The following is a 24,717-nucleotide window of genomic DNA, read 5'->3' as shown; positions in this document are numbered from 1 at the left end:
AAAAGTATATGTTTATTAAAAAGTTTATTATATTATATTTAATTTAGAACTCAGTTAGTAGCACTTCAAGTAATTGTTCTATAATTTAGAACTCATAAAATTAAAATTTCAGCTCTGACTCAGAACCAGTAGAGGAGATCAGTTTGTTTTTCTCCATCACTCCAAACGTTTTGCCAACCATCGAACAATTCCAATTACACATCTATATCTGGTCCACTTCCTGGTCATATCTTAAAATGACTGTTTATAGATTACTGCTATCAATTAGTAACCATTATTTACTTTTTTCTGCCATTATATAGATCAAGAAACATATATTTTTTCTGTTCTCTAAATACTTAGCAAACTAACTTCTTAATTGACATATACTTGTCTTGCTTTTATACTTTCTAGCTCAAGCATATTAATTTAAATTTTCCATGAGCTGAATACAAGTGTGTAACAATCTTGAAAGAGGAAGGGCACTTGGAACAATGATAAAGTATGTAACAATCTTGTAGGCTCTTCTATATCACACGTTTGGGATGCGGTCCTTCTCCAGCTGTACTTGAACACGAAAAGCTTTGTTAATATTAACCCTAGAAGCAAAGTTGCATCCACTTGCATTGGAAACTTAGAACTTAGGATGTTGGAACTGTCAAAACAAAAAATTACTTAAATTTTATAGTCGACACAGTTTGCATTTTTCAAGGATTAGTTAAACATCTCTCATGGCCAGATACTTACATTCATGCGCCTAATGTACGGAGAACTTGTCTTTCGAGGAAAATTAAATTAAAAAAATGACTTGTAATGTGTGACACACCAATTCTCAAAATATTGGGGTTTGAGAAAAACTAATTTGACTGCCTTTATAAATTGTACAAATAAATAAACAAAATTTGTCCCCTTGGAACTATGGTAAAGTTTTTCTTGTTAGTAGCAAAAGTTAGGGTTTAATGTCGGCCATAAACAAAGGTACGACACGACATAATCCTCATATTCTTATAAACTCCTAATTACAACAAAACATACACTTCATATTCCTAATTAGTCAAAATTGTATTCCCAACAAGTATATTTTTCTACTGATATATATATATAGTATATATTTTGGGAATCACTATATAATAAAAGTAAACTAATTAAGTTAAAATAAAAGCTAAATTAAAATGCCGGTTTTCATGGGCGAATTGACTTGTTATGTATGGGACGTCGTCTTCTAACCCAATGATAATCCATTGTAAAGAAATCAGAAGTGTCTTTCCCTTCAACCCACTCTTGCCTTGTTCCTTTTCTTGCTTTCACCATTTTTGCAGCTTCTTGCTCATGTTCTTTACCTAGACAAGTCACAAACATGATATTTGTTACATTCTCCTGTCACAAACATGATATATATTAATCGTTTTGACAAACGTATGAATTGTTCAAATTCCTTGACGTTTTGGAAAAACAAGAAATTATTTAATACTACTTCCGTTTTAATTTATTTGAAACCATTTGAATGGGCACGGAGTTTAAGAAAAGAAAAAAGACTTTTAAACTTGTGGTGTAAATGAGTCAAATAGATTTTGTGTGGCTATAAATCATTGAATAAAGGTAAATTATTTTCAAAAGAGGGAAAGATGTTCTTTTTTGTCACGGACTAAAAAGGAAATAGATTCAATATAAATAATTGGAGGGAGTATGCTTTTTCCAAATATATTTTTACTGTTCTAATTAGTACTGCAATTTAAATTAAATGAGACGTTTATGGAGAGATAAGTGATAGTTTATGTGTATATACTTGTATGATTAAGACTATTATAAATGTCTTTCTTAAGAAACGTAATTAAGAAAACATTAAGAAAAGATAATATGAACTAGAGGTAGTATTTTAATTAAATTTGTTAGTCAAAATGTGGACAAATAGTCGAACTAGTTAAACTGCGAAGTTAAAAAGTAGACAATTCGAAACATAAATTGCGTACTTTAAGATTCTGCATGAAATTATGGAATATCAGCATATCAACGGAAAGTTTACAAAGTACAGGATCCTTCAAAAAATTAAACTTTTAGGCCATATTATATATTAAGAAAATGATGAAGCTAGTCCTGTACTTTTCAGTTTTAACGGAAGAAACTTGTATTTATCTCTTAGATATGAACATATATACGTCATGCATGAAAACCAGTTAATGTTAATGTTACCATACAAGATTAAATTGATACTATGTATATAAACACAAACACACACATAAACATATATTCTGTATGTCTGCAACACATTAATCATATAGCGAAACAAAAAAATAAATAAATAGGTGCATGCGCATTACCTGGTAATGAAACTTGGTTTGCAGTATTGAATGGGACCAAATGCTTTTGATCTCCCTTGCTTTTCACCTGCTTTATGAAAAAAATTAAACAACATGTCATTTACATGAGAGAATACAATTATATACTGAAAAATAAGGGATTCCTAGCTTATAATACTCAAGAATAGAAAGAAAAACAAAAAGTAAACTCATTACATTTGGCTGTTCATTGAGTTTCAGCTTTCTAGGACTTGAAGAGAGAGTCGTCTTCATTTCGTGATCTGCCAAAAATTACAATAAAATGAAGTTAGCATGAAATATAAGTGGGAAAAAAACAAAAAGATGAAGGGATAGAAAGAAAATGATGAAATACCTAACAGTGGAGTAGCAAATGAAAATGAAGATAACATGAATAGTGTGAAACAAATGAGTAGAGTAGATATGATTCGGATGATTTCCATTCTTATGGTTAATTTGTTAACTGGCTGATAATGGAAGTGTCATTCTATTGGGAACGAAAGTTTCAATTTATAGCAGTCAAAGAAGGAAGTACGGAAGGTAAAAATGCCCAGAGTCCAAGGAAAAAGAAGAGAGAAAGAAAACATACACAAAGCACAAAACACAGAGTTCCAAAAAATAAAGTAGGTGTAAAAATGCATATTTTTTGAGTTTTTGCCTTTTTAGGAACCTTCACACCATTTAGGTTGATTTTGTGTTACCTAACATCCTACCCTTGTAGGACCATTCATCCGTGTAACAAGAAGAGGTTTTTATATGCTGACAAAATTGCATTTCTTCACTTATGTATGTCTAGCAAACTCAACGTGATAATTTAATTTACAGCAAAGGGCCAAATATACCCTTATATTTTTGAATATGATCTAAAAATACCCCTCGTTATACTATTAGGCTATATATATCCTTCTCGTCATACTTTGGAACAAATATACCCTTATTTTGGATGGAGTGCCACGTGGCGGCACGAGATGAAAACGACCCATTTCTTTTTTTTACTCGATCTATTTTTAAAAAAACCACCACCCGACCCATTTTAAAATTCAGTTTTTTTAAAGCATATATTTTGTAAAAAGTGAAAAAAAAAGAATTTGCAAAATATATATTTTTAAGTTTTTTCAATTTTTTTTAAAGTATTTTTTTTGTAAAAACTGAAAAAAATATATTTTTTTGTAAAACCTAGAAAAAAGACTCTCCTAAAGCAGTGGACTACATATGCATTAGTTTTAAAAAAATAAAAATATTTTACAAAATCATTTTTTTTCAGTTTTTATAAAAACAATACGTTAAAAACTGAAAAAACTGAAAAATATATATTTTGCAAATTTTTTTTTTTTTACCAGTTTTTACAAAATATATATTTTTAAGTTTTTAAAGTATTTTTAAAAAAAATATTTTTTTGTAAAACTGAAAAAAAAGGAATTTTAAAAATATATATTTTTTAGTTTTTTCAGTTTTTTTAAGTATTGTTTTTGTAAAAATTGAATTTTTTTAAAACTAATGCATATGTAGTCCACTGCTTTAGGAGAGTCTTTTTTTCAGTTTTTACAAAAAAATACTTTAAAAAAAACTGAAAAGACTTAAAAATATATATTTTACAAATTCTTTTTTTTTTCAGTTTTTACAAAAACAAAATTCTAGTTTTTACAAAATATATGCTTTAAAAAATTAAATTTTAAAACGGGTCGGTAGTGGGTTTTTTAAAATGGGTCGGGTAAAAAAAATTGGTCGTTTTCATCTGATGCTGCCACGTGGAACTCCATCCAAATTAAGGGTATATTTATTCCAAAGTATGACAGGGAAGGTATATATAGCCCAATAGTATAACGAGGGATATTTTTAGACCATTTTCGAAAGCATAGGGGTATATTTGGCCCTTTGCCGTTTAATTTATAATTTACGTTTTGGAAAGAGTTTAAGTGATATACATCATCCGTATAAATAATGTTTTACACCATCAAGACATTCAAAAGATATCTATATTAAATTTAGCTCAAGGTTATTATCCTTATCTCTGATACCAAACATAAAAGTACAAGAAAGGGATGAATTGTAGTATTTTTAAATTTCTAGTCGACTACTCCTCAGACCTAGTCGACTAATGCGGAGACAGCATGCACAATACTGTTAATACTTCGATTCAATCAAATACTAATCTCAACAAATGGAAATTGCTTATAATAAAATATGAAATCAGTAAGGTAGATGACACCAAGAATTTTATACTGGTTCGGAACCAATGTGGTATCTTACTCCAGTCCCCTTGGGTTGCAAGGGTGTTGTCTCTTTAGCTCTTTGTATATGAGTTGAGTACAGCTTGTGTGATTTTTAACGTTCACCACCAACGTTTACAAGGTTGGTTTTCACTCGCTCACCAACAACGAACAAGGGTTGGTTTTAACACGCTCACCAACAACGCAAAAGGTTGGTTTTTACTCGCTCACCAACAATGACTCTTTGATTTTCACTCGCTCACCAAAGAAACGAATAATGACACAACCTCTAAGGGCACACAACCACTCCAATATTTTTCTATCTCTCTTCACTCTTTTGTGTACACAGTAAATCTACTAAAAGTGAATTACAATGCTTGTTAAGAGTAGAATAAAGAATTTGTAGTTTGGTAGACAATTGTATAGAAGGCTGCATACTTTCTTCCTTCATAGAACTTGTATATTTATAGCCCTTTCAACTTGTTCTGGCTATTGCATAGCCCAAGGGAATTTGATCGTTGCTCCTTTATTTATTTCCATAATTTGCAGCTACAGTACTTGTATGCATATGGACAGTATATTGACTTGACACTCTTTTGAAGGTGGATATACCATAGGCACCTTTGCAACATTGATTTCTTTTCCGTGTTTGGCTTTTTGTCACGACCCAAAATCCAACTAGTCGTGGTAGCACTTAACCTCACCCGCTAGGTAAGCCAAATAACAACAATCCGATTCAATTTATATTTAACTGACTCTAATATACTCCCCAAGGACTGGTAGTACAAATCATGAACTTCTAAGATTAGAATTTACAAAGCTGGTGTGAAATAAAAATACGTCATCTGTTTGAAATATACATGAACAAATTTAAATTCTAAAGCTACCTAGAACAAGAGGCATATGTGACTGATCGCAGGTACATATTCAATGCTAGCTCCCACCGTGTACAACAGCATCAACATCCAAAATCTGCGCGCAATGTGTAAAAGTATAGTATGAGTACAACCGACCCCATGTACTCAATAAGTAACAAACCTGACATTAGGTTGAAAGTAGCGACGAGCTTGTACCAAGGTCAGAGTCCACACCAATAACTAATAACATCTCATAACAATACAATTTAAAGCAGTAGAAGTAATAACTCAATAATAAAATGCTCAGCTCGTATACAATTTAGGAAAATAAATATTTTCTTTTCAAGTATGACAGTAAAACTCAATTCTTTTAACCAAATCACTGAAACATGAGTAAATTTGAAAACTGTAATTTTTTTCCAAAAACCTTTCAACAATAAATAAGATGTATCATTTTTTAGATAGCATGAGGGAAATACATCTCTATGCCTACATGTCAATATACATATGAAATCATGAATGTCACCAAAAACCGGGTAGCAAGAGGAAATGCATCTCTACGCTTGCATCTCAGTATGCATGTCAAATGCAATGCATCTCAATGATGAACTCATGTACTCACACTCTCAGAATACTCAATCACTCAGTATTGTATATGGCCAATCCAGACCAGGGAAGATCCATCCCAAATATATATACATAATAACTGACATTCAGTCACTTAGTACTGTGCAGGGCCAATCCAGCCCAGGGAAATCCATCCCAAATATAAATAAATAAGGCAACTCCATGCCCAGAGAACTTCATTCCATAAGTGAATATATATATATGGCAACTCCATGCCTAGGGAACTCCATCCCAAATATAATATCCACTGCACTCACTGTGGGGGGTGCAGACTCCGAAGGGACTCATTCAGCCAAAGCGTTATAATAAATAAATAAATAAAAATATATTGTGGCGTGCAACCCGATCCCATAATATCCTCACAATCAGGCCCTCGGCCTCGCTCAGTCATCAATCTCTCCAGTCTCTCGGGCTCACAATGTCATGAAACTAGCCCAAAATGATGATATGATGTATCAATAAATAACAACAGAGACTAAGATATGATACGTAATGAATGAATATGACTGAGTATGAAATTACAGTTTAAACATATAATTCGACAGCAGAAATGACCTTAGTGGGTCCCAATAATACCACATTTGCCTAAGCATGATTTCTAACATGAGTCACGGTTCAGTTTCTCTAACACATGAAAAATACATAAAAAATACAAGTTAATTGACTACACAGCTCTACGGAATCGACTGAGTCTTAATTTCTACGGTGCACGCCCACACGCCCGTCACCTAGCATGTGCGTCACCTCCAAACAAATCACATAACATGTATAATCAGGGTTCATACCCGTAACTCCAAGTTTAGAAGTGTTACTTACCTCAAAACGCGTTAACTCAATCCACTGGTAAGCCTTTTTCGGCGATTATCCAACTCCGGATGGCTCAGATCCAGATGAATATTTCCTTGAAAATCCCTCGGCAAAAATCGCTACAAACCGAGCTTTCTTGATTCAGCTCTTTAGTGATATTAAAACCTCCAACTATTCTTACAACTTCAATCTACATCAACATAATTCAATTGGACCAATATTAGTAAAATTTTCAGATTTTAGGTCATTTAGGCATTTTATCAAGCACCTAGAGTGCATAAATCTCTACATCTCTTAACCATGGAATTAGTTCATCCAACTACCACCATTTATCAAAAATTTATAACTTTAAATCATCACATGCGTGACCATTCATCCACACACAACCAACAAAATTACATCAATTAATCACCTTTCAATCTCTACCATGGTTATGTATTTAAATTGGAAATTTATGGCTTCTAATCACCATACCATGAGTTCTAATACTTAATTCATACTCATCTTCCCATAATAAATCCGTACATGTAAGTCTAAGGGTGTAGGATTATCTTTTTGGAAGAAATCTTACAAAACCCTCATTTGCGTTCTTGAAGAAATTTCTTGAAGATCTAAGTATTGTATGTGTAGATTTCATCAATACTAGTGTAGAAATGATGGAATTTCATACTAAGATAATGGGGATTGCTTACCTTGAAGAAGAAAAGAGTTGGTGGTCTTGAATGAGTGGAGAAGAGCTCCAAAAATCCGTCCAAATGAAGTGGGAAAAATGAACCCCGAATATAAGCCCAGATTTTTGGGTTTCGGACGCGGCCCCAGATGCTATGGAGCAGTTCACTGCCAGCCCTTCTTTCAGACGCGAGCCCGGATGCTTCGCATCTGCAGTTCACTCCTCTGCCAGCCTTTGGTAATTTGGTCATAACTTCTTGTAAAAATGTCCAAATGATGAACGGTTCGAAGCATTAGAAACTAGACTCAAAGATATTTCATTTGGTAGGTTGTCTATCACATAACTCCTTATTTATATGTATATATTCTTGTCCAAAGTTAGGTCTTGTGCCGAAATATATCAAATCGATCCGGAATGACCTCAAATGTTGCACACAAATCGTAAATGACATAACAAAGCTATTCAATTTTCCGGAATTGAAATCCAAGCCCGATATCATCAAAGTCAACTTTCGGTCAAACTTATGAACATTCCAAACCTTCAAGTTTCCAACTTTCGTCAATTGGTGTCGAAACCTTCTAGAAATATCTAAATAAAATTCCAGGCATACGCCTGAGTCCAAAATCACCATCTGGACCTAACAAAACCTTCAAAACTTCGTTTTGATGTCAAATACTAAATAGTCAAACTTGGTCAACCCTTTTTCATTTAATCTTCCAACACAAAATTCATTCTTCCGAACTACTCCCGAAACACCTGAAAATCAACACCGACGATTCACACACGTCATAATACAATATGTGAAGCTATTCAAGACTTTAAATAGTTGAAAGGAGCATAAAAACTCAAAACGAGTGGTCAGGTCGTTATATTCTTCCCCACTTAAACATACGTTCGTCTTCGAACGTGCCAAGAGTTATTTCTAAACCTTCAAATCACTATTCCACCTTACCATGCACATACTCGTGGGTGATCTCACGCCGCCCTATTCCATATAAGCTTGACAACACAACATAATTGAAGATCATTATTTTAACCTTAGTTCGTAAAACTTAGAACCAAATTTCCAACATCTAAAAATTCTTACAAGACCCGAGTCTCACATCTACACACTGTATAAGTTTGAACAAGCTGTTCAAGCCATAACCATAACCCTAGATATAATCATATAACATACTACACAACTCGCAACACCATTCCCGATCACAGTAACTACTCAAAACTAACCTGGTAGTAGTATTAAACCCCATATCAAACAAAACCTCATTCCCAAAACCTTCGTACACTGCCGATAATGAAAGAAACACACGGAATCTCATAACCACTTATCAGATCAATAAGTCATGGAGCTCTCTCACCGCAACTAGAACCATAATCACTTTCTAAGCCGACTTCCGATATTATCCTCCCAAATATACCGTAATCAAACCTGATAGTACCCATTCTAGGTCCAATGACCTTATATTATCAAACACAACTATTCCACATACATGCCACCCTAATATAACTCAATCCATAACCGCTCAATCAACAAGCACCACCGCAACCGCAATGCTATAAGCTCATCATATATAGTAGAACCAAGACACACGAATCTAATAACGGTAACCAGCTCTCCTAGAGATCACATTAACATCAACTGCACGGACAACTCACGTGCTAAAGTATTAATATCTGGACTCGCACGGACAACTCACGTGCCAATAATATCAGTATATGGATCTGCACGGACAACTCATGTGCCAATAACATGTGATGTAGCTAGTGGACTCAAAGTATATATAGGTAACTAATATGCATATACTAGGCTATACTTTACTAAACCAATAACTGGATATGTATCAACTAATACAACGAGAAGAACTTGAATAAACCTTAGTGATACCAGTCACTTCTTTAGATCATACGTCGTATTTCCTTCATCCTCTGTTGAATATGTAAGAAATTTGAAGTATCTTTAAGCATGTGCCTCAACCAGCCAATATGCAAACATATTTGATCCTTTTTATGGCTGGACTAAGGAATTCGTGCAAAACAAATTAGTTTGTTTTTGGTACCCAAAACTTTTTGGGCCCTTCATGGTTAGTAGCTTGTATAATTGGAGATATATGTAACTGTTTAGGTCTCCAAATAATTTTTGATCTAACATGACTTTTAGCATAATTACATGCAAATACCTTATGTCCAAAATTACTACAGTAGTGACATGTAACAAAAGAAGTAGAGTATTTACCAGCAGGTGCCTTAATCGACTTAAAACTTTTCTGAGTCGACTTGTTTGAAGTAGGGCGTCTACTAGTAGATCCCTTGCCAGTCAACTTGAAGTTATTAAGAAAATGAGCCCACTTGTTCGATCGATCAAAATGATGACGGGAAGATTTGTGCAAACTATTCATTTGTTTGCGAAGTTCCGCATTTTCTTCTTGAAGTAAGTCATTTTCAACCTGATAACCTTCGAGTAGAATATTCCACTCTTCCTTTTCCATTTTCAACTTGTTATATTGTTCAAGTTGGGTCTCCCAGTTCTTCTTCTCCCGTTTAGTCTTCTTGAGTTCATCAAGAATTTTTCTCATATCTTTTAAAGCATGTTCTATAATATTTCAAAGTTCATTACATTTATCACAGTCATGCAATCTTACCTCACTTATTTCACTTGGGGCCATGAAGCAGTTTCTTGTAGATTCCTCATGATTATTGTTTGATATATCTTCATCACTCTAGATACCAAAAGATTTTTTTTCTCATTTGTTTCACTTCATGCCATGAAACAAAGGTTGACAGCTCCACTATGATCTTTATCTGGCATATATTCATCACTCCTTACGGTGGAAGATTTTCTCTTCCGATTTCCCTTGGATAGTTTCTTTTTTAATTCTGGACAGTTGGCTTGGATGTGACCATAATTTCCGCATTCATAGCATTTTCTATCATTATTTTTCTGCTCACTTATTTCATTACCTTTTCTAGAACTTGATTTACCGCTTCTATTATTCTTGCTTCTTTGCGTCGTGTTAGAGACAACTCTAGAAAATAATGCAATATCATCTTGATGTTTGTCTCCTTCTTCTTCGTCTTCACATTCAGACTCAGCAATAGTTGATTTAGAGGTAACACTCTTTTTCTTCTCTTCATGTCTATGATTTTTGAGATAGGTTTGCTCAAAGTCTATAAGGTCTCCACGAAGTTCATCATATAATAGTTTTTCGAGATCTCTGTATTCAAGAGTATTAACTTTTGGTTGCCATAAAGTGGGTAGACTTCTTAGAATTTTTCTGACTTGCTCACCACTTGAATATGGTCTTCCAAGGATTTTAGATCTCCAACTATTTTACTAAATTGGCCAAACATGTCTTCAATGGATTCATCATTCTTCATTTGAAATAACTCATAATCACGAATCAGAAGGTTTATCCTTGTCTCTTTTACTTTACCGGTACCTTCATAGGTAACTTCCAGTTTATCCCATATTTCTTTAACTATGTCACAACTTGAAATTTTCTCAAATTCTTCTCCGCTTATTAGCATTGTATAATAGATTTTTTGCCTTTGAATTATATGCACAATATCCATATGCTTATCAATATAACCATCAATATCAAGGATTTCAGTAGATACCTGTCCTTCTGGTTTCTTTTCTGGTTTAGACTGTAGGAGAGGAAAGTCACCCTTCTTGATGACTCGCCATACTTTGACATCATAAGATTTGATGAAAGCTTCATTCGAACTTTTCAGTGAGTGTAATACTGTCCGTTGAAGTATGGTGGTCTTAATGCAGAAGTCCCCTCTTAGAGTAAGGTTCTGATTACTGTGTGTGCTGACATGATCTTTGCTCACTTGCTATTAAGCAAAAGTAAAAATGTGAGACCTACTATGATACCAATTGAAAGTACGGGGGGGGGAGGGGGGAGGGGGGGGTTGAATTATAGCCTTTTTAAATTTCTAGTCGACTACTCCTCAGACCTAGTCAACTAATGCAGAGACAGCGTGCACAATACTGTTAATACTTCGATTCAATTAAATACTAATCTCAGTAAAAGAAACAAGAAAGAGGTTTCTGACTAATAAGGTATGTAATTTGCTAGTGACTTAGAGTTGATAATGGAATTCTCATGCTTGTCACATGATGGCATAATAGATGTGGTGTGTTGTGCGGGAATAGGATTTACATGTACAAGGTCATAGGGATTTACATGTACAAGGTCACAATTCAGTTTTGAAGGGAAGGACATAAATTCTTAGGCAACATGGACGGTTTCAGATGACTAGGTAAATGATATTACTATTTGGTATGGCTTAATGAGAGTGTATATTTCAGAAGGGGCTGTGTGTTTTGATATATGGGTACTTTGTTGGTATTGCGGCACTCTCCCGGTTGATCTACTGCTAATATTCAAATTTTTGCCGGGTGGCACGGAAGAATTTTTAAAGTTTTCTCGTGGGATGATTGTGTATGAGAGAGGTGTTAGGCATTCGGGCGGTGGAGGTGAAATCAAATATGGTGATTCATGTGTTCTATGGAATTGAAGATTGGGAGTTCTCAAGAGCAGATTATTTTATGGTTGTGGACTGTGAAGTTGTGGCCGGAGCTAGCCAGATAATAGAATGTGTTATGATTCAGTCATTGTGGACTTTCAGAGGTTATTTATCTATTGGTGGCTGATCAGAGTTGATTTGGGGCCCATTGGTAGGCCCTATTAGGATGTGTATTCTATACCGAGCCGGATTGGTTGGCTCTATACTGCTATTGTTGAAGGATGTACCATTTGGTTGATGTGAAGCTTATTCGTGTTCTGAAATGATTTGTGAGTTACTCTTCTATACTACGAGGAGTTGTGATTTGTTGGTTACATGCACATATGGTGCAGTTCTATTGTGGCCTTATAGCGAAATTTGAGTGAGAATAATATTGGATATTGCTTGGTTGATGGCGTATTGGTCATGTTCTTTCGGGTTTTGTGTGGCATGGTGTCGTTTGCTTCTCTGTGGTTATGGTAATGCACTTAGGGTACTTGATGTCGAATTGCGCATGGTTATTGATTTTAGCAGGGGTGGCTTGAGGTGTTTCATATGTACCCGTATTTGGATATGGTCGCGAATTACAGCAGAGTTATGTGGAAATATGATCCTTTGTGTAAGATTCATGTGTTATGGTTTTGCGGTGTGTGATGGGTTCTTAGCATTGAGTCGGGTGGTACCCGTCGAGCTTGTGGAACGGTTCTTCACTTTGGGTCATTGCTACGATTGGGTACATTTGGAATGTTGCTATCTGGTGCAGAGATTGCACGGGTTGTGGCTTTAGATTGTATTGATATGTCATGTCACTAGAGTGGTTGTGTTGGATGAGATGAGGTCAATGGGCCTAGAATGGATGCTATCGGATTTGATTGTGGTATAATTGGGAGGATAATATCGGAAGTCGGCTTTGAAATTGGTTATAGTTCTTGTAGAATGAACGGGAGCTCCATGACCTATTGGTCTAATGAATGGTTAGGAATTCGGTATGTTTCTTCATCATCAGCAGTGTACGAAGGTTTTAGAACGAGGTTTTGTCTGATATGAGATTTATTACCGGCACTGGGTTGATTTGAGCTGATACTGTGATTAGAAATCATTGCTTCGAGCATTCGAGCTATGCGGTATTTGAATTTGAGTATTTGAGTTATGGTTACAACTTTTGGTACAGCTTGTTCAGACTTATACGGTATGTAGATGCGAGCTTCTGATCTTATAGGAAATTTTGGATGTTGGAAATTTGATTCGAAGGCTTGTGGGCTAGGTTGAATTGAGAACTTTCAGTTATGATGTGCTATCAAACATGTATGGGATAGGGTGACGTGGGATCACCCCGGGTATGTGCATGGGGAAGTAACTCAGCGATTTGATGGCTTTTGGAACAACTCTGGCACGTTCGAGGATGAACGTATGTTTAAGTGGGGGATGATGTAACGACTCGACCGTTCGTTTTGAACATTTGCACTTTGCTCGGTTGTTTGATGCCATGAGTAGCTACGTATGATGTACTTTGACTTGTGTGAATCGTCGGTTTTGGTTTGCAGGTATTTCGGAATCGAATTGAATGAAAGAATTTCATTGTTGAAGCTTTAAATTAGGAGAGTTGACCAAGTTTGACTTTTTAGCATTTGACCTCGGATTGGAATTCTGATGGTTCCATTAGCTTCGTTAGGTAATTTTGGACTTAGGAGCGCGTCCGAAATGTAATTTGGAGGTCCGTGGTAGAATTTGGCTTGAATTGGCGAAATTGGAAATTTGGCGATTTTTGGTCGGTAGTGGAAAATTTGATATCGGGGTCGGAATGGAATTCCGGAAGTTGGAGTAGGTTTGTAGTGTCATTTGTGATGTGTGTACAAAATTTGAGGTCATTCGGGCGTAGTTTGGTTAGTTTCAGCATCAGTTGTCGAATTTGGAAGTTTAGAAGTTCTTAGGCTTGAATCCGAGGGTAATTTGGTGTTTTGATGTTGTTTTGAGTGTTTCGAAGGTTCGACTAAGTTAGTATGGTATTTTAGGATTGGTTGGTATGTTTGGTTGAGGTCCCGGGGGCCTCAGGTGAGTTTCGGGTGAGTTTTGAGCGAGTCCGGGCATTTCCGGAACTCAAGTATGGTTCTGGTGCTTTAAATTTTGCGGACCGCAGCAGCATTTCGTGGAGGCGCTTCGAATTTTGCGGACCACAGCTGAATTTCGCGGACCGCGCTTGAAAGTTTTGCAGATCCGCTGGTCCGACTTCGGAAGCCTATATTTTTTGATATACAAGCAATTTTGAGATGATTCAAAAACGAAAGTTGTATCCCTTCGTGTCTAGTTTCTAGAAAGTTAAAGAAGTCATTATTTGGACATCTGTATAGAAAGTTATGACCAAAATACTAAAGCCTGGCAGTGGAGCCACCAAAAGCACGGCCGCGCTCAAAGTTTCGCGGACCGCGAAGTGGGAGGCCAGAGGTGCACTTTATAAACGGGGTTTAGGGAATTATTTCACATTTTGGACCTAGGGAGCTCGGTTTGTGGCAAATGTTACCCATAGATTTTTCAAGAAATTCATCGGGATAAGTGATTCTTACTCGAATTTGGTTAATATATATGAATATATCAATGATTTCATCATCTGATTAGTACTTTGAGGTGAAAATTTGGGGAAAATTATAGAAACTTCATAAAATGAATTCTTGGGATTTGAATGTCGATTCGAAGTCGGATTTGAGTGAAACTAGGATGGTTGGATTCATGAGTGAATGTGTGTTTGTAATTTGTGACTTTTATCCGATTCCGAGACATGGGCCCGGGGGTCGGATTTGAGCCAATTTTGAGTTTTGGGTTAATTTGATAGTTTTTCTTGTGGAATTCATTCCATTAGCATTTATTGATGGTATTGTATTGATTGTGAATAGATTCAGAGCATTTAGAGGCCGAATCGAGGGGCAAGAGCATCGCGAAGTAGGGACTTGATCGATTTGAGGTAAGTAACGATTGTAAATCTAGTCCTGAGGGTATGAAACCTTGGATTTCGTATCAATCTACTATTTTAAGGTAACACATATGTTAGGTGACGGGTATGTGGGCGTACACTGTTGGGGATTGTGACTTGGTCCGTCCCGTAGCAACTGTAAAGTTGCATATTTTGTTAAAACTAAATGATACTTATATGTTTTAGAAAGAGTTTCTGTAAATTGGGCTGAATGCCATATTTTGGGCCTTGTGCCAGTGCTGTGTGGACCCTTAGGGGCCTTTTCTTACTATCCTCTCACTGTTTTCGATTGAAAATCTATACTCGATCATGGTTATACCTGTTTATTGCATAACTCAGTTTTTATTACTCGATTTTGATGCATATAAATGTTGTTTTGGGTTGAATACCCTGTTTTCACTGAAATGCCCTAGTGGCTTGAGAGGTTTATGACAGAGTGAGGCCGAGGGCCTAATTGTAAGGATATTTTTGGGATCGGGCTGCACGCTGTAGCAGGCCATGTTGGCTTTATATATATTATTACTATTATATGGATCGGAGTTGCCCGCCTGCAACAGGCCTTATTGGCTTATTATGGTACGTGAGTTGTCCGTGCTGATTCTGATATGATATTATAACACGTGAGTTATCCGTGCGGATTATAGCGCTTGGGCTGAAGGAGCCCCTCCGAAGTCTGTACACACCCCAGTGAGCGTAGGTACCTACTGAGTTTGAGTGCCGAGCGCCGAGTGCTGAGTGACTGGGAGGCATGAGTGATTGTTAGGTATGCCCGAGTGGCATGAGTGATTGTGAGGTATGCCCGAGAGGTATGGGTGATTGTGAGGTTTGCCCGAGTGGCTGTATACGAGTAATGTTGCCCGATGGGATATTTATAATTTTACTGGAACTGGGTTTAAATGAGATGATTTGGTTCAAACACTGTTTTTTTTAGCATGTTGTATTTTACTAAGATTTCATGATATGAACTTTATATGCTTTGTTGCTCGTCACTACTGCTCAGTCTTTATTTGTTATTGTTACTTACTGAGTTGGCGTACTCACGTTACTCCCTGCACCTTGTGTGCAGATCCAGGTTAGATGGACACGGTAATGGCTGTTGACTATTCCGGTTGCAGATTTTCTCGGGGATAGCAAGGTAGCTGCCTGACGATCGCAGCCCTGCTTTTCTCCCTCTTATATTCCTTTAGTTGTATTTAGCTATTTTTCAGGCTGAGTTAGTCTTGATATTGTTAGACAGATTGTAGTAGATGCTCATGACTAGTGACACCCCGATGTCGGATTTTTCTTTTCAGCATTTTTGTTTTGATTTGAACTCCTTTACGAAGGTTTTTACGCTAAATAGACTTGAAATTATCCTTGAAATGAAAATATCGGTTTGTTTTGGTATGAGTCGGCTTGCCTAGTTCCACGATAGGTTCCATCACGACATGTTAGGTTTTTGGGTCGTGACAAAAATAATGCAATATCATCTTGATGTTTGTCTCCTTCTTCTTCGTCTTCACCTTCAGACTTAGCAATAGTTGATTTAGAGGCAACACTTTTTTTCTTCTCTTCATGTCCATATTTTTTGAGATGGATTTGCTCAAAGGTTATAAGGTCTCCACGAAGTTATCATATGATAGTTTGTCGAGATCACCTTTCTCGAGATCTCCGTATTCAAGAGTATTAACTTTTGGTTGCCATAAAGTGGGTAGTGTAATGACCCATTTTTAACTATGGACATTTAAGTCATTAGCTAAATTAATAAAATAAAAGAAGAGACAAAAAAGAAAAGAAAAATACTATGGGCAATTAATGGGCCGAGCCCACCATAATATTACATTACGGGAGTTAGGGATTTGGGGGGAGTTATATTCCAAGATTAAAGAATCAAAAGGCAAAAGAGAGGAAAGCTTAACCTGGAGCAAGATATTGGACAACAACTCAACTAAAAACCAAGGTAAAATACTTCAGCAACGTGAAAGAATGTTTAGAAGAATAAAGTTTTGTCATTAAACCATACAAGACAAAAGAAGGAGCAGATTTGAAGCTCATAGCTACTGCCACACCTCGGCTTATACAGGTTAATGTTACTTTGATTCTATTTGAGTTGTTTCCCCGAGTATGTAAGGTTTCATTGGAAACTGAAGCTAAATACTAGCGAGAAAGATGATGTGCACTTAACTTTAATTGGGTTTAGCTATGCACATATTAGGGTATAACCTATTTTGAAGAGTTATTGAGAGTGTTTAAGTTTGAATTGTTTAGCTTTTTAAATCTGATATTGGAATTGAGATGGTGCTTAATTATAATGGGTAACATTAAAATTGGATATTTTATTATGATAAAGTTATTAACTGATGTTCGATTAATGAACTGAGAAATAAAGAATTACAGAGAATAGTTTGATAGGGTCATGGTTAGCCTGATTGAGGTTATTTCAAATGGAATCAGGAGGACATTTGATAGAATAAAACCCGACTATGTCGTAGTTCATGAAGTTGATACTTAACTCATGAAGTTGATACTTAACTCATGTTTCTGATAATATAGATTGATCGAAAGAAGTTGTACGGACTGCTCGAAGTGATGCGCTTTGTATTTCGGCACGAGTATTGTGAGTAGTAATCTTACCGCAATTTGTGTTTTTATAACCTGTATGGTTTATACATCATTTTGAAAATAGTATTTGTTACCCGTGTTTGAATTTGCATGTGGGACAAGTCCTTCACTCAATATGATACCGAAATAATTATTTGCGATGATCACAGTTGTTATAAATATTCTCGCCGTTACTAGATATGTTTTACTGTTACCGGAAATATGATTACTGTTACCGAATGAAACTACATGATTTGATAAGAACTGAAATGTCCTGTACTGTTTTAAAAGTATTTTCATATGAATATTGACGGATTATAAAGACAAGTATAGATGGAAGGAGACTTTGAAGGATCCCGTAGCTAACAACGGGTTCGTTAGACCTCATGCATCTTGTATTTACAAATTACCGATTACAGTTATAGCCCTCGCTAGTGGGAAGGTAGAACTAGCATACAATTACAGTTTTCCCTCGAGTAGGGACCTACAGTTATATTTGACTCCTTTTATGAAGGGGTCCACACAGTGATACAGATTACATGGTCCTTTCTTGGAAATCTCCCAAATATAAAGATTTTTTATGACACAGTATTTAGCGAGTTTATTATCGATTTGTTAAATTGATTTCTGTTACAGGAAGCATATAAATAAACTGATTATATTTACCATTTTTGAGAGGGCGTTTTATTTTTATGACAGTTCTGATTATTATTATACAAGCATATTTTCTGATTTGTCCCCAATTAAAAATGATTGTGGTTAAGTGTTATTGCTCACTGAGCTATCGATTCATTCCCCGCTATGTTTTCCAGAGACAGCAATTGGCACAAGGGAGGATTTCATTAATTAGAGTACACGAGTTGGCAGTTCCTGGTGAACCCCACATTGCTTCGCGAGGGCAAGGAGTTACCTATTTGCTATTGTCTCTTTTCTTTTGAACTCTTAGAATCGCTCCATGGTCATTTTTATTAGCGTCACGAGTATTCATTCATTGTTCTAAACTAGTGACTAGTATTATACTTTCTTTTCGTATTTTTGAGATGGATTTAGTGTATCCTACTGGTTCGGAACTAATGTGATATCCTACTCCAATCTCCTTGGGTTGCAAGGGTGTTATCTCTTTAGCTCTTTGTAATATGAATTGAGTACAACTTGTGTGATTTTCAACGTTCACCACCAACGTTTACAAGGTTGGTTTTCACTCGCTCACCAACAACGAAGAAGGGTTGGTTTTAATACGCTCACCAACAATGCAAAAGGTTGGTTTTTACTCGCTCACCAACAACGACTCTTTGGTTTTCACTCGCTTACCAACGAAATGAATAATGACACAACCTCTAAGGACACACTGCCTCTCTAATAATTTTTTGTCTCTCTTCACTCTTTTGTGTACACAGTAAATCTACTAAAAGTGAATTACAATGCTTGTTAAGAGTAGAATAAATAACTTGTAGTTGGGTATACAATTGTATAGAAAGCTGTGTACTTTCTTCCTTCATAAAGTTTGTATATTTATAGCCCTTTCAACTTGTTCTAGCTATTGCATAGCCCAAAGGGAATTTGACCGTTACTCCTTTATTTGTTTCCATAAATTGCAGCTCCAGTACTTATATGAATATGGACAGTATATTGACTTGGCACTCTTTTGAATGTAGATATACCATAGGCATATTTGCAACATTGATTTCTTTTCCTTGTTTGGCTTCTTGTATTTGGTTGTCTCCACTTTCCTTTATTGAATATGTAAAATATTCGTTGAGTACCAGCATGAGAATCCTTGTGTAGAGGATTCTTTTCCTTTTTTCTTTTCTTGGTGCTTGAGTCATTAATGAGCTCTCAATTTGATCATAAGTAATTTTCTTCGTAGGCCTATAGAAACTTGATTCAGAAATACAATTCTTCAACATTCCATTTGTTGATCCTTCATTCACCGCACCTCTTTTTCCTTTTATGGTAGTAGAATATTCTCTCTTTATTTGGATGTAATATCTTGGTTGATCTTCTTTAGAAAACCTTGCATTTCATAATTAATTTCTGCTGCATCTCCACGTGCATCATTCTTCAACCTTCTATAGTCTTGATTCAATATTCAAGAATTTCCATAAGAGCAATAGTCATTCTTTATATGGAACTCAAACTTATTTCCATAAATTATTCTTTTTCCATACCAAAGAAGGAATGTAGTAAGAATATTTTTTCATAAATAATAGTAGTATTTTTGAACTCCTATTACATTGAAAATATTCCTTTCTTGATCTTGAAAAATAATCTTCCATAATATAGATTGTACTACATCTATAATATATTTTCTTTCCATAGAAAATATATTCTTCCTTGGCCTTGTAGTATCTTTTCTATATAGTATTTTTCTTCCACAAATTAATAGATCTTCTCCATGATTTTAACAACTTTCCTTTCAAGATATTCCTTCCATTATTTCCGTAGATTCTTCTTCAATATTTGAAATTTGACTTTAAAATATTATTCCATCTATGACGCCTGGAGATTAAATCTCAGAAAATAATCTGCCTTGATAATATTTTCGATCATAAATTCTTCATATGAAATTCCCTTTCTCATATTTCTTTGGATCTTTACCAGCTTCTTTTTCCTTGAACAAACCTGTGCAAGAATAAGATTATCACAAGTAAATGTTCTTTAATTAATAATTATGTTAGTTTGTTATCATCAAAATTAATACATGAAACCTTGAGGCTAGCAAAACAACCCCCTGAAAGAATTTAATACTTTCTTCTTCACACAATTTGCAGGGGATTAAATAAAGCCCACTTGGAGGTCATTAGGCCACTGAAATTAAACTCAGTAATACTATAAGTTGAAGGAGTTAATTCCTTGTATGGTCACCCAACTTATGGGAATATCTATCAAATCACTTTTGTTTGGTTTGGAACAATAAAGTCACCCAAGTACTGCCTTTTTGACTAAGAAAATAAAGAACACTTATTTGGCGCCATGTCATTGTCACGACCCAAAATCCATTAAAGGTCGTGATGGCACCATACACCGCTGTCAGGTAAGCCAACAATAAATACTCAATTTGGTTCTCGTTTTAATATTTTGAAATCATATTTTTTCTTCCATTAAATAGTAGAAGATGGAATTTACAGAGTAAATGATAATATTTTTAACAATTTCAATACAACACAACTCATAATTACCCCAAAACCTGGTGTCATAAGTGCATGAGCATCAAGTAGGAATGTAAAATAAAATACAGCATCTGTCCATAATATAAATTTGGGCAGGAGAAATATAAATACTCTGAAGGAGATTCTGCCGACTGCGGGTCGTAATATGGAATGCAGCTCACGTAAGTCCCCGTATGCATACACGCCTCTTCTCTCACAAGGCCACTAGCCACATACGTACCTGCACAAAAATGTGCAGCAAATATAGAATGCGTACGTAATCAACGTGTACCCAGTAAGTATCTAGCCTAACCCCGGAGGAGTAGTGACGAGGGGTCGACATAGACACTCACTAGTGGTCTAATAACATCAGGTACAGTAAAGAGATAAGTAAATATGAGGCAGAGTAAATAAATGAGGTAAATAAGTAAAAAATCACGTGGTACAAATCCCTCCTCTTTACGAGGAACTCAAGCTCTTCATTAGAAATTCCCTCTTTAACCGGAGCATATACATACATATATATTGGATCTCATCAGGTAGATCGTCATAACTCAAATCGGAAAAACTCACAAATGTACTGGCCTTTTGCCAAATATTACGCACGAATCCATGAGGATATGATATAGGAAATGCCGAGGCGTACGACCCAATCCAACATAAGAATTTAAACTGTGCACTATCGAGGGTCGAACAACCCGAACCATAGATACATCTACTAAACTGCCGAGGCGAACGACCCGCTCCCATAAGAGTGTGGTACATAAATCATGCCGAGGCGAACGATCCGATCCCTTAAGAGTGAAATATAAATTCCTGTCGAGGCAAACGACCCGATCCCATAAGAGTGAAATAAAAATTCCTGCCAAGGCGAACGGCCCGGTCCCATAAGAGTAAGAAGCTTTGAAAGGTCCTTGACCCCACTCACGAATAAACGTGTGAGTTGTAATTTCTTTAACAAAAACCTTTCAATGACTTATATATACCACGAAAATATGCCGTAAGAAGAGTAGAATTATTCGGTGACTAATCATGAACTCGTAAAGTCTCTACAATAACAAGTCTAGTCTCAAGTAGTAATGTAAAATAGAGGAATTTAATAGGCGAGAGACTGCTCAAATAACACAGCTATAGCATGATGTGAACCTAACCCTACCCGGGCAATAACATGAATGTAGCTACGTACAGGCTCGTCACCTCGCACGTACGTAGCCCCCATAACAAGTAGTACACATCAATATACAACACCTAGGGGTAATTTTCCCCTCAAAGAGTTAGACAGGAGACTTACCTCGCTCCGAAATTTCATAACCGGCTCCAAAGCCCTCTAACACCTCAAACTGATGCCCGTTGCTCCAAAACTAGTCAAATAACGTGTAAACCAGTAAAAATATACTCTAATACTCATAACAAATCAATTTAGACAAATTTTCAACTCCGTTCGAAAAGTCGATAAAGCAACCCTCGGGCTCACGTGTCCGGATTTTGAAAATTTTCAAAGACAAACACTACCCATAGCAATACGAACTCAAATATATAATTTATTCTCAATTTCATGCCCAAATTCGTGATCAAAATCCAAGAATACCAATTTCTATGTTTTTCTTCAAAACCCCAAATTTCTACTAATTTTCATATTCAAATCCATATAAAAGCCATATATTTAGCTTGTAATAAATGAAAATCACTTAGCTTGTATTGCTTGATGGAAACCTCCCTTTGAAGCTCTCCAAAATCGCCCCAACCAAAAGAAAAATGGTAGAAAATGGGCCAAATCCCCGTTCTTAAAGAACCCTTCTGCCCAGCAACTCCCGCACCTGCAGCCGCTTCACCATATCTACGGTCTCGCAGGTGTGGCCAAAACCTCGCACCTGCGCATGCCTTCTTCCCAGCACAGCTCCGCACCTGCGATGCCAAACGCGCTCCTGCGGTCTCGCATACGCGGAGACCTTCTGCTTCTGCGACTCCAGCTACCAGCTCGCATTCCGCTTCTGCGGAGCTTTCCTTGTATCTGGGGGCTCGCAGATGCAGAAACATCCTCGCATCTGCGGCCATCCCAGCTCCGTCCAAATGTCACTTCTGCGATCCAATTACCGCACCTGCAGCCCTATTCACGTAGGTGCGATTGCACCAGGTATCAGCTGCCTCATCACTTCTTCCAAGTCCAAACTCGGTTCGTTAACTATCCGGAATCCACCCGAGGCCCTCGGGACCTCAACCAATTATACCAACAAGTTCTAAAACATAATGTGGACTTAGTCGAGCCTTCAAATCACGCCAAATAACATCGAAATCACGAATCCTCTTCCAATTCAAACTTAATGAACTTGAATTTCCAAACTTCTACAATCGATGCCGAAACCTATCAAATCACGTCTGATTGACTTCAAATTTTGCACACAAGTCACATTCGACATTACGGACCTACTCCAACTTACGGAATCGGAATCGGACCCCGATATCAAAAAGTTCACTCATGGTCAAACTTCTTAAAATTATCCAAATTTCCAACTTTCGCCCAAATGACCCCAAAATGACCTACGGACCTCCAAATCCACTTTCGGACACGCCCCTAAGTCCAGAATCACCATACGGAGCTATTCCCAAGCTCAAAATCCCAATCGGATATCGATAACATTGAAATGATCTTCAACCCAAATTTATGAAATCCTTCCAAAATGTCAAGTTTCCACAATAGGCGCCGAAATATTCCCCGGTCATCCAAAGCCTGATCCGGACATATGCCCAAGTCCAAAATCGTCATACGAACCTGTTGGAACCTTCAAATCCCGATTCCGAGGTCGTCTAGTAAAAAATCACACTTTAGTCAATTCCTCCAACTTAAGACTTCCGAAATTAGAATTTTCTTTCCAAATCAACTCTGAACTTCCTGAAATTAAATTCCGACTACTCGTACAAGTCATAATACCTTAAGTGAAGCTGATCAAGGTCTCAAACCACTGAATAACGCGCTAGAACTCAAAACGACCGGTCGGGTCATTACATTATCTCCCACTTAAACATACGTTCGTCCTCGAACGTGGTAAGAATTGCTGTGGAGTTTGTCCGAAATCATCGTTTAACACCTCGTGCACCTACCCCTGCTACCGCAACTCAGTTATGCACATTTTCTCGAGCAAACCTGAAAATCCTTCCCCTTTTTTGGGTCAAATAAGCCTTATAGCCAAATTCCGACATCTGAAATTTTCTACCAGGTCTGTTTCCAACATACGAACACCGTATCCATCACTACATGATGTACCAACACATGATTGTATACCTTTACCGAATTCTTACCATGCACCGCATAACTCATTTGCCTAAGGCAATCTTTCCAAAGCACAACAGCTAAAGTTTCCATTGACCCGAAGCCCATAGTGTACCTCACGACCAATTAAGCCTTGTTTTAACTCTCGCAACACTGCCACGACAGAGAAGACTTGTATAACTCATAACCATCTGCCGAATCACAATTTATGGAGTCTCTTCTCCCGACAAGAACCATTACCTCATTCTGGACTGAATAATAATACTTACTCTTTAATATGCTTCATATAAATCTGATCGCACTGATCCCAGGTCCAATAATCTCGTCTCACCCAGTACAAGCTGCTCAGGAAATAAGCTACCTCGGACACTGCCAAAAGTCTCATATGATGCCACAATGTGCCAACAAGCTACAACCCCGAATGTGATACATAAGGAAACGAACTCTGGAAAGAACTACTCAACCCACGTAGCTAATTTAAACAACCGAAAAAATGTCATGAACCTTCCTCAGAATATGAGAAGCAAATCACACAATAATAGATGTGGGAAACTATACTCAATAACACACTGTTGCGGCGTGCAACCCGATCCACACATGATACCATTGCGGCATGCAACCCGATCCAACCATGTTACCCATGACGGCGTGCCACCCGATCCAAACAACATATCCGTGGCAGCGTACCACCCGATCCAACCATATACCGGTGGCGGCGTGCCACTCGATCCACACATAATAATCTAAAGAAAACACACATCGAGTCGTAATGCTTATA

At 36.7% G+C, this 24,717-nt stretch overlaps 1 protein-coding gene and 1 long non-coding RNA gene across 3 annotated transcripts; one reads left to right on the top strand and one right to left on the bottom strand.

The window, feature by feature from the left end:
* Nucleotides 1-429: 429 nt before the first annotated feature.
* On the bottom strand, nt 430-2,843 carry LOC104118490 (uncharacterized). 2 transcript variants are annotated; one of them, XM_009629729.4, is made up of 4 exons: nt 2,650-2,843; nt 2,493-2,557; nt 2,298-2,367; nt 430-1,319 (listed from the first exon to the last, which is right to left on the bottom strand). In XM_009629729.4, exons 1-4 carry the CDS (start codon nt 2,735-2,737, stop codon nt 1,162-1,164), a joined length of 381 nt encoding a protein of 126 aa, XP_009628024.1. In that variant the 5' UTR covers nt 2,738-2,843; the 3' UTR covers nt 430-1,161. The 2 variants fall into 2 exon arrangements, with proteins under 2 accessions (XP_009628024.1, XP_009628025.1); XM_009629730.4 differs by having other exon boundaries at nt 2,298-2,364; nt 2,650-2,838.
* A 13,953-nt stretch (nt 2,844-16,796) lies between these two features.
* LOC104118491 (uncharacterized) lies at nt 16,797-18,776 on the top strand. The gene is made up of 3 exons (XR_691270.4): nt 16,797-17,004; nt 17,475-17,538; nt 18,335-18,776. It is a non-coding gene; the product is annotated as an uncharacterized lncRNA (long non-coding RNA).
* Nucleotides 18,777-24,717: the final 5,941 nt, after the last annotated feature.

This window comes from Nicotiana tomentosiformis, chromosome 10 (genome assembly GCF_000390325.3).
Source record: "Nicotiana tomentosiformis chromosome 10, ASM39032v3, whole genome shotgun sequence".
Taxonomy (NCBI): Eukaryota; Viridiplantae; Streptophyta; class Magnoliopsida; order Solanales; family Solanaceae; genus Nicotiana; species Nicotiana tomentosiformis.
Note: the sequence above shows the minus strand (reverse complement) of the source record. Positions and strands in the feature narration are given on the sequence as shown.